This window comes from Amia ocellicauda, chromosome 5, assembly GCF_036373705.1.
Source record: "Amia ocellicauda isolate fAmiCal2 chromosome 5, fAmiCal2.hap1, whole genome shotgun sequence".
Classification (NCBI taxonomy): Eukaryota; Metazoa; Chordata; class Actinopteri; order Amiiformes; family Amiidae; genus Amia; species Amia ocellicauda.
The window spans coordinates 21,531,946-21,546,682 of NC_089854.1; the positions used below are offsets into that span (position 1 = coordinate 21,531,946).

The 14,737-nt window shown below is 49.8% G+C and overlaps 1 protein-coding gene across 8 annotated transcripts in view; it reads right to left on the reverse strand.

Annotated features, from left to right (window-relative positions):
* The window catches only part of rptor (regulatory associated protein of MTOR, complex 1), a 120,652-nt gene that overhangs the window by 72,180 nt on the left and 33,735 nt on the right, over positions 1-14,737 (reverse strand). For all 8 annotated transcript variants that reach the window (XM_066704303.1, XM_066704301.1, XM_066704305.1 and 5 more), the window contains 2 exons: positions 3,460-3,618; positions 2,664-2,810 (listed from right to left, as the gene is read on the reverse strand). In XM_066704303.1, the coding sequence (XP_066560400.1) occupies positions 2,664-2,810; positions 3,460-3,618 (306 nt within the window). The remainder of the gene's footprint in view (positions 1-2,663; positions 2,811-3,459; positions 3,619-14,737) is intronic.

Consider the following 14,737-nt stretch of genomic DNA (forward strand, 5'->3'; position numbering starts at 1 on the left):
CACAGCATCACACGGAACCTGACCATGTTTGCACACAGGGGACGAGGCCTGCAGTCGAGTGATGGGGAAGCTTTTGAAACTCTCTGGGTTGCATTGCATGTGTGTGTGTGTGTGTTTTCTGCGTATCGTCGCAATGCCAGCGATACAGGTGGATATTTGATTTTCTCCTCATGTCAGTGATTACCCGGCGCTGATGCCGCCCAACACCCAGCCAACCTCCCCGCTTCTCCAGGCCACTCACGTAGTTTATTAAAATAATCCCATTACCAAAGCCCTGCTCAGGCACAGAGGCAATAACGCAAAAGACAATAAAAAGAAGCGCATGAATAAGCAGGTATTCAGTGCTTCGATTCCCTTCACAAAGCTGCAATGTGCTCAGACTTTTTTTGTTGTGTTCCTTTGTTGTTCTTTTGTGGTGTCAAACTTCCACTCTCATGTTCACAGTTCAGTCCCTGTCCCGGTCTCACCAAACTTCCCCAAACTTTCTCCATTTCTCAGCGTGACTCTTATTATATAGGAATCAGACAACATGACAGGAAAAAAAAAATAAGGACACATTGTCAGTTTTATCTAGGAGAGCAGTTGGTTTAGGCCGTGATTCATCCTGTTCAATCTGGATGGATTTTGTCAGCACAAATTGCTTAAACATCCCCATTTTCTAGACCTCAATTTCCATTTGGGGAGATTACGGCAAATCAGAGCGCCGGCAACAGTGTGTAAACAGGGAACTGAACACTCAAACAGCGCTGCCACGGGGACTTAAGCAAAACAGAGTCGGACACTTTCCTTCTGAATGTGCAGAGAGACGCATCGTCCCCAAGGTGTTTCAAACATCGTGCATCCTTCACACACCCCACACGTTTTCAGGAACAGACGAAGCTCGCTGACTGGTATTTGGGGCAGGGGCTCCATCACCTCCATGCGGGTCTGGCTCTGAGCCCCTGACGGATTTCTCCTCAGTTTTTCCAATTAATCTACTATGGTTTAAAACCTTCTCCTGAATTATTGAAACAGAACTGCAGCCATTATGGCTTTAAAAACAAACACCACAGTACAGTACATAAATAAATAAATAAATACATACATACATTCCCAACTGAAAACCATTACTTATTCATGCGGCTCCAGCTGCCCACGTATTACACAGAAACCAAACAAAACAGAAAAAAAAAAAATCCTGCATTCTGTTGCTGACTGAACGTTTTTATTTCTCTTCCCTGGCACATCCTCCGGGCGAACGAACGCACACAGTACAATCACACACATCCCCCAACACACCATTAAAACCGGGCCGACATTCACTCGTGCGCCCTTCCGCCTCCGAACCGGGAGTCGGTAATCAATACAGACGGGTACGACAGTGTCTTCCAACCAGTGAGCCGCGGCACATCGGTGTTCCAACTGGCATCGAGGAATGACAGGGGATATATTGATATCACACGATACAAACATGAGATTCATAAAGAAAGAACGAAAGAACGAGCGAAAGGACGGACAAAATAACTTTTGCTTTTATAAACAAAATAAGTTCCGGAGATGAGAAACAGAGGCTGCACAATAACGGTTAAAAGTCAAGCAGAGTGCCTTCATCAAAAGTCTACTCACCTGCTATAACTAATTAAATCTTCCCTTCATACGGCGTTGAAAACTAATTGACCTGAAACCAAAACAACTATCAGGATCATTACTCTGAACTGCGGTAACAGATTGCCAGTGCCAAATAGATGACCCTACATTTGATATGCAAAATCTCGCTAACAAACAATATGTCACCTCAAGGCGCTGCCGACCAGCAGTTTATAATCTATTGTATGACATCGGCCGGCCCCGGAGGACAACACAACTCTGAATGGCAGAACGGGCTGACGTTTCATCCGGTCTTAACGATCCTGGGATAGTGAGAGAGGTGGCTGTGCTGCACAAAATATTATTTAGGCCTGGAAATCTTGTGTTAAAGATTCTTGAGCCGGGTGTTGTATTCGTGGTTCGCATTTACATTCCCCCCGGCTGTGCAGAGCCCAGACAGAAAAACACGGGCTTAGAAAATCACACAGCCCAGAGTCGACAATAACAGGATGGCAGGGCTGGTGGTTTAATATATGGTAATGCTCATGCAGAGGCAATATCAGGAAAACAAACACACAAACAAACAAACCAGCGAAGCGAGAAAAGACAAGCCTCTTAAGCGTCACCTCCGCTTCGGCACTTGTACCTGAATGGGAGCCGATTCCCTCCCGGTGAGACGCTACGTGATTTCAATTTGAGACTGTGACACGGCACTACCGGCGCGGAATTCTAACCGCCTGTAATTGATTTCATTCTGAGTACTGTGACCAGGAACACAAAGAATTAACAGAGATAAATTAAAAATCGAATCAGACTGAAGCCGCCACTCAAGACGAGCAGTGGGGGGAGGGGGCAGATCTTTCTCAGCAGATGTTTTCTTGGTGAAGCACAGCTCGGTGAATTCGGTGCCGCCTGTCTTGCATTCAATACTACAGCTATAGTAGCCGATTAACTTCCAGGGATGAAACGGGTTTAAAGTGACGCCACTGTGGATTGCCCGACCAATGAACCAATTAAGAGTCTTAACGCAACGCCACCGAGCCAGTTCCCCCCAGATCGAACCAGAAACGCAGATGGTGGCAGTGATAGTGACCTACCTCCAGCTCCTGCTCCCGCTGCAGGGCAAACTGCTTGAAGGACTTGACGATGATGCCGGCGTTGGAGCAGTCGTACACGAAGATGGACGGGCTGCCCATCCAGGTCTGCAGGTCATAGATGGACAGGGGGATGTACTGGGTGTAGTTCTGGAACACAGAGACGGGGGGGATGAATCGGGTGTCGTTCTATAACCTGGAGACGGCGCTGCAATCGGGGCCCAACATACGTCTGCGTTCAGTGTGGTTCTCAAGTTGGGCCCCGATTGCCGTGCCTGATGACAATGGCTCTGAATGCCATGATTGGACGCCAGAGAAACATCCTTGGGATGACCTCGTCGCCCCGGATTGCAGGAGGGAATTAAGGTCACTGAAGGCGAGGGTGATGGTGGGATGGCCTGACCGCACCAGCATCACCGCCTCTCAGATTATTTATTCGCCAGGATCCTCTTTAACCATCAGCACGGATTAAACATAAAAAAAGCAGACCCCTGATCATCCCCGCCAGGTTTTAAGGGATTTAGCAGCAGGGACATGACACGCTCTAATGAGAATAACCGGGGAAGGAGGGGCAAAAATACATTCGAAAAGATGAATATGAAAGCGAGAATCTCTGGAAGAATGGAAAGTGTGCCGATCGGAGAGGAGGCGTGAACATATTGAAAATTAAACACGGCAGCTTTCCCCCTAAGGAGTACATGTTGTGCAACACCTTTAAACTTCTGGATCACTTGGAGGGGAAACTTTTTTCCCCACAGTGGCCGGCAGTGCGGTGCGTGTCCGGGGCGCCGTGCCATACCTTGTTGAAGACCCAGATCTCCCCGTTGACCGTGGGCCGTGGCACGCCGTGCCCGTTGTAGTGGAACAGCACCCTCTCCTCCTTGGCGTTGCGGCGCAGCGAGGTGCACAGCTTCTTCACCTCATCCACTGTGGGGTCCAGGCTCTGCTTGTAGCGGGCCTGAGAGGGAGGGAGGGAGAGAGGGAGGGAGAGAGAGAGAGAGAGAGAGTGAAGACCATGTTTCCTACCACACTTCCTCCCTCTCCATCTCAGTGCCGTTTGAAGGCTGGCCCCCTGATCTGTATTTAGAGTGTGTAAAGCAGTTTATTCATTCAGTTCCCACCAAACCCTGATCTGCTCGGCCCCCTGCATCCTGCCCTGCCTGCACAACTGGACAGAGGCCAGAACAGACATTAAAGCACATCTGCAGCACCTGTCAAATCTGTGCACCATGGAGCCGAGGGCCCAGGGATGCTGTCTAATGAAAGCATTCCTATACATGTCATATCTGTATCCTAGGATCAATAAATGTTAGGTGAAGGTTATATAAAGTTAGACTGATCTTTGATAATTTTAAAAAATAACAAAAAGACATTTTCCCTACACTTCACTACACTACGCACCCACTACACACACCCACCCTCCTTTCTGCGTTGCCGCCATGTTCTCACAAACCCCTCAAGTGTGTGGAGAGAAAAACACAACAGAAAAAACTCTGCCTTGTACTATTTTTTTTCCTGTTGTTGATAGAAAAGTGGAGAATATAAGTAGGCAGGTGTCTTCTCGGCAGCGAGATGAGCGCCAAGTGAAAAGAACCATCAAAGTTGGCAGGAAGGCGGCTCTTTCAGGCTGTGAAACTCAAGCTCGTGTTCGCGGTGACTTCGGCAGATTCCTGACATGGGGGTGCGGGGAGCCGGTGCAGCCGCATTATTAACACCGACAGCGCTGTGCCGGATGTCTCGGGGAGTCTGTCAAGCATCTCCTGAGGGGTAAGACCCTGTGTTTCAGCTCTACATCTCGACATTTACTGGAACTAAAAGACGTCCCGGGTCCCCCACGTCCTCTCCACAAACGCGGCAACAGGAGAAGAGTTTGTCACCGATTTCATTTGGAGATCCACTGATTTTTTTTTTTTATCATCCTTGTTTCTAGACCAATCCTAACAGACCTAGCGTGTGGTTTATAATGAGAACAGAGCATACGGAATCAAAACCAAATGGAGGAACGTGTTTAAGGAAACGAGCCCTTGCTTGGCCAACTTCATAAGGGCCAGAAATCACAGACGGGCACCGTACCTTATGAGAGAAAGCCTGGTGTCGTTGTACGGACAAGAAAGGCACTCTCATCACAAGTCCAAAGTAGGGGACAGACTCTTTACAGAAGTTTGTATTTTATATAAACACATCAATGATTTTAAAATGTATATAAACTCCTGTGAAAGACTCTGTAGCTTTTTTTGCTGAATGTGAGAGGGCAGGGAGGAGAAGTGGCCCCCCAGAGCACTACTGTCCCTAAGAAGCCGAGGCCGGGGACCATTGCACAGCGCAGCCTGCGGGGGGAGCCCCTGCACCCTGACAGTCTCGGCAGGGAGAGCTGGAGAGCAAAGAGGCAGGACACACACACACACACAGCCCGGCCACGTCCGGCATGAAGTGGCCTTTCTGTCAGGAGCACGGCGGTGATACAAGCAGTTTTGTCATTTCCTCAGCAGTAACACACTCACACACAGATTGATATCCACTTAGGGCTATAAGTGCATTATGCGGCCCTTTCTCCAATATGCCTCCACTGCACATATTTGAGCCACTCGGCACAAATCACCGCCCTCCTGTCAATCCGCCCCATCGCACAACCCTTTGGAGATGAATAAATGCCTGGAAATGCAGTTGGTCTCCGTTGGAAAGAGAATAAAAGAAAAGCAATTATTCCGGGCTGGACGTAATCAGTTTGTGCGATTGCCACGATTACATAACCTGATGAAGCCCAAAGCTCTCAATCAGTCATGTAAAGGGGTTTCGTGACAGGCAGAGAGTTGGGATGACGACTTCTACCACAGCACCGTTAACTCTTGGGCAACATCTCCAAAAGCCCAATAGACATATTTATGAGGGTTTTGTACAGTAAAGGCAGAGAACAGACTACATTTACAATAAATAAATAAAACAGGGTTTTGACATAGTAGTCTGTATTAGTACGGACAGGTGTCAGATAGGTATATTCGGAGGTAATTTGGAGAAGTAAATAAAGAAAGAGGGGATAAAGATGGCAACTCTAATTCAGGCCATGAACCCAACACCCCCAAGCAGCGCTGAGAGCGTGACAGAGCTAAAGCTTCCTCAGGCTGCAATTTCACTCCACTAATCTGTGCCTTATTTGCGCTGTCTTTTGCAGGATTTTCCACAAAGTACAACATAATATAAGCATGCAACATAGGAGTCCAGCAGTGTGATGTGATATCTTGAGTAGGGTGGCGGGGTAGGAGACCAGCGACCGGTAAGATCGGTTTTCGATTCCCAGTCAATCATCCCTCACGTCAGATCAGTTTTGGAAGTTTCTACACTTTATCAATACAGCCTGCAAATTCTCTATTGCCATCGGGAACGAGCTGTAAAATGATTGAATAAACACACAATCGAATACATGAATCAATCAAGTGTGTTTGTGGGTCCGTTGCACAGGCACAACACAGCTGCTTCAAAGGAGAACCTGCGTGAAAGGGGGAAGGAGAGCGAGGAGAGAGGAGGGAGGAGGGAGGGAGAGAGAGAGAGAGAGACTGCTTGTTGTCAGTGTTGCCGTACATTATGTAACTCCTCCACTCACCAGCTCTGGGACACTGCAGCGCGGATTGGATTTTTTTAATCCTAGGATTTTATTCATTTCACTTCATTTTATATTCTTTCTTTTTTTTTTTCGCATTTTAATGCCCCCCCACCCCCAACTCTTGGGTGCAGGGCATCCTGTCAGGGAGGCGGTTTTCTTACTTTCTTACTAAATCACATACTGCAACTCTGAATCACAAGACAATGATCATTATTACAGGACTAACACTAATTATAAAATACATAAATAAAGGCCCTCTAGGATACCTTTAACTAATTACTTAATTTGATGTTGTTTGTGTATGTGTGTGTTTGGTGTTGTGGGGGGGCAGTAAGTGTCAAGGAAGACCTGTTTCAGGTCGTGAGATTGACCCTCGAGTCTCTTTATTCTCTCGCACATAACTATAGATACACACACACACGATCATATATCACAGGGTTGGGGATTAAATAAAGCTGGCAGGCTCTAGAGAATTTCATATTTTCTCTGCAACACATCAACACACTGAGAGCTCCTCTCCCTGAGACCCCCCCCAACGACAGGGGATCGGACGCACTCTGTACACAAGGAGCAGCATTTCCTCTCACACAGCGCGAGACGCACAGCCCTGCCGTTTTAGAGATGCTCTGACCCAGTCGTCTATCCATCACAATTTGGCCCTTGTCAAAGTCGCTCAGATCCTTACGCTTGTCCATTTTTCCTGCTTCTAACACATCACCTTTGAGGACAAAATGTTCACTTGCTGCCTAATATATCCCACCCACTGACAGGTGCCATGATAACAAGATTCACCTGTCAGTGGTCATAATGTTATTGTTGATCGGTATATATATATATATATATATATATATATATATATATATATATATATATATATATATATATATATACATACATATATACACACACACACACACTACAGCCCCTACTAATCCAACCTCCAACACACATAGCCATACTTAACATGATTAACTGTTCATCATCCTTTCACTTTCATTCGTCTCCTTCATGCTCTCGTTCCCGAGGACACCGCCCGACCACGATCCCCACACGGATCAGCCCCCCATGGCTCCGAGATGATGTTCAGAGTAATTAAACCCGGCTGGGGGGGACCGATCGAATGGAGTGCTGTCACAGCGGGCTGACACACGGAGCGGCCCGCTTTATTAAAGTGTGACACGGGCCGGGCCTCCGACGCGCCCTGGGGCTCGAGCGCCACAAGTCAGCTGCACTGTCAACACTTCACAAAACAAATAAAGAGATGCACTTACAAAAAAAGGAACAACAAAGTGTACAATGATCGGCTTCAAGGTACTACACACTTAAATGGGAAATACGGCCCATTCTGCAACTTCACTGCCTTGTAACCTTTTAAACATCTCTCCTTTGCCATACACGCTTTGCAGATCCATGTGCCAGCTACACAACAGCTCTGCTAATGCAGGCCGGCTCCTGCTGTGTGTGGGGGGGGCGGCTGTTCGTCTTGTGGCTGACACAGCAGTCAGACGGCGGGGAGAGTGTCAATATGTGGCGCGTGAATGTGACCGTGTGACTAAGTGACGGATTATGTAAAGCGGCCGGCAAGTGACAGCGTGTGAATGTGTGCTGTGTGTGTGTGACCAGATTCCTCTCATTCGACGGCTGTTACACAACACGGGGCGAGCTGTGTGTGTGTTTATTTGCGATTTGTGGCTTTTCGGACTCCATCCCCCATAGAAGATAAACCGCAGAGCACCAGGCTGTCAAAGTACGTGTTGTCATGATTCATAAATAAATAAATAAATAAATGGGTGAATAAATAAATAAAAGGCACAGATAAGAGCGGCAGCAGTCCATCTTGCTCATGCGGATGTCAGAAGCTTAATGGTCCAAGAAAAACACACACAAAACCCACCAAGCCTCTTCTCCAATGTTCTCAGTGACTCAGCACACCGCACGCCCACCCCGTTTGTGTAAGAAGCGCCGGCTGTTCTCGACGGAAGACGGCCGCCGAGTTCCTGGGTGAACGGGAAATGTGACTCTTTCTCCCGGGCTATTTTGGACCTTCAAAAAATGTCACCCATGCCGTCACCCATTACCTCAGCGCTTGAGACATGCAACCGACGTGTCCATCAGGACAGGCAATGCCAAATTCTCCGGTGTCGGACGTGGTGACTACGTGCAGACCGTGAGTGTGGAATCGAACAGCTACATGGACATGGCAATACTGCGCTATTTCGCCTTCTGGTGCCCCGAGGGCCTAGTGCAGTTGGACTTGGTGTTCCAGCTGATCCCAGCGTTGTTCCAACTCGGAGCAGGCAGTGAAATATCCTCAAAGCCACTCTAGTCAATAACTCTGCCTCTCCAAAACCTCACAAAAGGCCTCGGAGGTCCCTGGACCTCTACACCTCTGGTATAATCCATCACTGGCACAAGGAGGCCCATCTCATATGTTGCCGCAAGTATTAGGGGGCAGGGAGATTCAAAGTCTGTCCAATCGGCTTAATGTTAGGAATATGCTGGCAGAGCTCGCTTGGCATCCTCCCAGGATCCGACTCCTTACACATCTTCAGCTCGAGAGGGGAGGGGAAAGGACCCATCTGCCTCCCCTGGACGTCTGTTTTCGTTTGGTTTTTCTCAGATTTATTTAATTAGATTATCCGAAAAAAACAAGTCTCTTCTGTTCCGGCCCGCTGCACAATCTCGGGCAGCTGTTCGCCAGCTCTCTCCACTTACGCTCTCTCGTTACACACGGCTCTGAAGCGAGCAGAGAATCACAAGCGTGTAGCGGACAGTGGGAGGCAGCGGAGAGAGAGAGTTGCACTTTTCGGGGCTGATGCACCAGGCCCACCCCTCCGCTCCCCTCTCTTCAGGCTTCACAGTTGCCAGGTTTAATCATTAAACGCGGACACAGAGCGACACGGGTAATAACATCAAATTAAACAGCTCCCCGCCGTCCTGGGACCGCCACAGCACGCGCTCTTTTAATGGAGTCTGAATTGTTTTTTAAGAAGCTGGCACATTTCCTGACGCAAACACCACTCAAGCAGGCCTGACAAGGCACAATTAATCACTTCTTCTGCCGGCCAGTGCAGCTCCAAGGTAATTGCCTTGTATTATTTATAGGGAGAGACGGGAGGTCGGTGGGGCCGGGCACCTCCGCGATTCCTCTCCTCCTCGGCCCGGCATACAGACACGGGCCCCGGCAGTGACAGCTCCGTGGACCGGTTCCCGTCTCCTAACAGGATGAGACAGCCACCCTGGGGTCTCCTTATTCTCCGGCCTGGAGTCACGGCACAGCCGGCAAGCTGGCAAAGTTAGTGAGTGCATCGAGGGCTGCGTGGCATCGAAGCACAGCTGAACCCAGACGAAAGTCGATGTCCCAGAGGACGGGAGAAACAGTGGTAGAAGTGGATTGATACAGTGTAAACAAAAGCATGATGTACCGATGATAGTGTCCTCTTTCACACTTTGTAACTCACCTTGGGTAAAGACGTCAGCACAATTCATAAATAACCGAGCCCGGTAGAGGCCCAGAAAAAGACATTGCAGACAAACAGACCGGCACAGATAAGGGGACAGACCACACCACTAGGCCAGGGGTCTGATCCACACACAGAGAGAACGCTCTCATCACACGACACAAACCCTGGTTTAGCCTGGATTCCACATGTAGTATGTCAAAGATGCAAGGCAAACTTAAATTAAATTTGGATTACACACATTAGGAGAACCGATCAAAAGCCACTTTCATCCTTTGATTCTGCCACTAGTAGAAATAGAGTTATTAGGTTGTTGGGGGTTTATATGGGGTGGGGAGTTATTTAATTTTTTTACCGTGCCGGGACGGGCTGCGACGCAAACACACATCCACCTGGAACGCAGCTGTCATGAGAGCATGTTTAAAGAACACTCCCGGGATTACGATGGGAAATACGGTTTAAAAACAGCACGGCTCAAGTTGAAACAAGGACGAGCGCCGAAGGTCTGTGCAGCGCTGATATCTCCACCTGCGCAGTCTGCTTCTTATTTCTGCCACACGCTCAGGGACCAAACAACACATTTACAAGCACAGGAGTGTTAACATTTTAGATTTAGATCAGAGATCCGCACGGCCCTGCTGGCAAACGTGGTCTCGAGGAGTCACATGGGGAGGGACGCGGAGAAAGCAGGCCAGAGCCGCGGAGCATCGTGTGCGCGCCTCCTTTTGTGCGTCGGTGTTTGTGTCTAATTAAAGCCGGCACGGCGTTCGACTGCTGATGTGCCTTGTGTGTCGGCGGGAGACGTCTAAATCATATGATTTATAGCTGCCAGTGCTGATATAGACGAATTGAAAGCGGCTGATGTAGTGAGAATAGCAATCAGTGCAACACCAACCCCCCCACCCAGACACACACACACACACACACACACATACACACGGCATCTGCAGAGTGTGTTACAGTCGACTGTATCACCAGGCATCACACTTCGCATTCAGCAGCAGACTTGTTGGCATCTAACTCTTTGTATTCTGTATCGAGTGGTGCATTTGTTGCCTGTTACACTATACAGTAGCTAAACCTTTTATAGTGCAGAGTGTGCCCCACCCACGGTAGCACAAAAACAAGGCCAAAACGTAAGGTCACTAAATTTTGTCCACTCCCTCAGCACACCATTGGACAGTGCCGTGTCAGGTGGTACAGAGTAGCGCAGGGCAACTGCAGCCCCCACCCACAACTCGTATAATTATGACAAAGCCAGGGGACTGATCTGCAGGATTAAAGCGGGAGGGCAACTAATCCAGAGCCCAGAAGGTCAAGCGTCCAGCTCCCAGCGCAGTGTGAACTCAGTGAGTATGCGCTTGATATCTTCCTCCTCTTTTCTAATACCTGGTTCGAGCTGTGGGGGGAGGGGACACACACACACACACGTTATAAACATTCTCGGCGCTGTCTTAAAATATCCCACTATCATGACGTCCTCCCACGGCCCGAATGTTTATTAATGGACCATTCTGACTCCTAACTGCCTCCTGGTCTTTCTTTCCTCCAGCAGCATCCATCACCACGCGCATCCTCCAGTTCCACAGACCTCCGCCACGGTGTATTTCAATTACCGCCGGGAGATTTACAGCTCCAGAAAGCCCCCCGAACAAACCGTCTTCTACTGTAAGCCAACAGAGACCACGAGTATCTCCCCACGGTCGTAAATAATCTCTGCCGGGTCCTGTTCTCTGCCAGAGAGGGGACTGACAGAGCAGGGGCGGAGAAGGAGACCGAGACTGATCCACCGTACCAAACAGACCCTCCAAGACCAGTACACTGACTGGCACAATGACAACACCTCACAGAGAGGCTTCTGGGTACTTCTACCTGCGCCATCAGGTGGCATCTCGGCACAAATCCCTTTGTCAGAAGAGCGCAGATTCCTTTCGCTCGTAAATTATGACATCGCGACCCTGAGAGGTCTTTAAAAAACTGCCCGTGTCCTTCCCCACCTCAGTGCCCCTGTTAAGTAACTGACGAGGAGCTCGAGTGCACGGCTTGGAGGCCGGTTCACGTGTCATCCTGTGGATTTAAATTTAGACCTATTGATCGCTGTAGACATACACCTCCTGTCGCACACAGCCCCGGCTCCTCGCTGGTATCGATCTGAGTGAATCCGCAGCACTGGGCCCCAGTGGGTCTCACTCTAACCGGCCGCCATACGCCTCGTATGCAAAGCGTCACCTCTGTTTCCCGGCGCTAAGTGGTGGCATCCCAAGATCCAAACCCCCGCTGGCTGTAACACGGCGTCCGCCACCCAATGCATTATTCAACACTGCGGGCCGCTGATACAGCAAGCAGTCATTACGGACAGAGGTGGCCTGCGCAGGCACACAGAACGCAGGGGCCCCGGGGACTGCCAGGCCCTAAACCGTGGAGACAGTGGAGATGCGTCACCACCTGCTTAGTCCTGTCCGATCTCTACCCCCGCTGTGACTTTAATTAATAGCTTCCAGACCTCCGAAACAGACACTGCACCAAAGTTGTCCTGTCAAATGATGCCGTGTGTGTGTGTTAACAGCAACTTCGACTGGGATCGGCACAGGGGCCTGGCACGCCATTCATCCAGAGGCAGTAATGGCCGCATACGCGATTGTGTGTCAGCGCGTGTTTAAATAATGTATATAATCGTGCCGCGCAGCGTTTGACTGGTGATTGATTGCGCTTAATGCTCGTGTTATTATATCTGCGCTCCTGCAGTCGAGCCTCCTGTTGGAAAATGGGAAAATGAGGGCACCCGTGGGGGGGGGGTGCAGTAAAAGCCCTCTGCATTTACTACACGCCCCCAGGGTGAACAACAGGCGGCGCGGCAATGGATGCGGAGCTGACAGTTCATCACCGGATTGAGGGGAAAATAGACGTTTCATAAAAATAGATTAAGAAAAGGTGTTTAATGGCTTAATTAGTGTGGAAGCCTGTCGGTATCCAGCAGGGCCAGCGTTCTGAAGACATACATGTTGTATTAAGACCCGAACATGGAAACGCAGGGGTTGAAACAGAGCTGGATCCAGAAATGCCTTCATTGAACTGCAGTCCCAGCAAGAGGCTGTTCATCGGCACATCTGCATTATTAAGGCACAGCGCGAGTCTCAATCCCAGAACACACTTCGGTCTGGGTGTCTGTCTGTCTGTCTCTCTGCCTGTCTCTGTCTCTGTCCCAGTGGTCATGGACTGGCGAGAGGGCAGGAGAAAGTGACAGGGCCATACAAACAAAACAACTGCTGCCAACAACCAACAATATCTAAATGGGAAGGAAAACACCAGTCCGCAGCCGCCTCCCGCCCCCTTCAGACCCCCGAGCCAGGATCCCGCCGTGACGCACTGTGAGCTGCCCCTGTCACCTGTAATTCAGCGTGTTCGTGTCTCCGCGGGTAAGCGGCGCTGGAGACAAGCTCGTTAGCGCTGCAGCTCCCAGCAATTGGCACCTGTTACCGGGAGGAACAGGGGAATCTCGCAAGTGGCAAAACCCACATAAATACATTAAACCAGCCAATAAAGCGGCTCTGGGGGGGTTGCCTGGGCAGCCGTTGACGTTGTTTGTGGGTGAATTCCCCCGGGGATCATAGGATTGTCTTGTCCGTGATGAAGCGCACTGCTCAAGCACACATCGCCCCCCCGGGTCCGTTTGCTCCCAACGCTAGGATTCCCAACACCTTGTTTTATTTTTATTGAATTGATCACTAATGAAAACTGTTCGCTAGCACAAACCTCACTCTACTCTTCTCTCCATTCTCTCCTTCCCTCTTCCATCTCTCTGTCTTTTTGTCCCTCTCATCCCATCTCACCTCCATACATCCCTTCCCTTCTACTAATCCTTGTCCTTTTCCATATTATTTATTTCCACCTCTCCCTCTCTGCCCTTCTCTCTCACTATCCCTCCCTCTCTCTCTACCCCTCTCTCCCTAACCCCTCTCACTCTCTCTAGCTCTCCCTCTCCCCCGCCCGTACCAGAGAGCTGAACATTCCGCAACGCAAATATTGATTATTCTGTAATGAAGCCCCCAGTGCCGCGTGCTTTATTACTTCTGTAGAGTGTCTGCTCGTCTCCCAGCCCCTGTGCCGCGCTCTGCTCTTGTGCTGAGAACCGCCACAGAAACTGGGTCAACATTGGGACGGATTTACAACCGGGGGGTAAACCTCTGCAGGAATTAGGCAAGGAGAGGGAGAGGAGGAAGAGGAGGAGGAGGTTCAAATCATTAAATCCACCTTCACCTTCAAAAGGACATCGAGAGAGAGAGAGACAGAGAAACAGGACGGACAGACTGACGGAAAGGCCGCAGCAGGAGCACACAGTAGCCTCCCGTTTTCTTCCCTGTGGCCCCCAGGGGACAGCCTGCCTCCTCCTCCTCCGCTCTGCCCCTCCCTCCACCGTCGGGGGAGCTGTCAGAGCTGTCGGCGCCGTCATGCGTTCCACGTTATTAAAGTTGAGCCGGGCTTTAAAGAGACGAGGAGTCAGAGATCTCCCTTCAGGAAGACGAGGGGCCCCTGATGCTGAGCGGAGGAGCTGCCTGCATCACGGCAAAGTCCACCCCACGGCTCACCTCGGACGCAAAAGCAGAATACACTGCACGTATCGACGACGCTTTAGATGCACCGTGTGAGTGCAGTGTAGTCTGGGCGTTTCGGTGAGTTTGGCAAGTGCGTTACTGAGAGGCGGATGCCGTAACGATGCCGATCGAGCCAATGCCGAGGATCACTCGGGAGGTGAAAGACCCGTAATATCCTGAAATTCATCTTCATTTCCCCGCCTCCTTCACTCCCTCTCTTCTCTCTCTCCCTCCAAGTTGTCTTTATCGCGGTGCAGTGGAGCGAGGCCCCAGCGCCGCTACGGCACTGGAGTCGCTACCGCCTGTAGTCGGATAAAACACTCCATTTATTACTGTAATTAATAATCTCAACACCTAACCAAGATGAACAGCTCTGTCTCTCTCTGAATAGCATACGCTCCAGCTGGGACAATGCAATCCTACTCT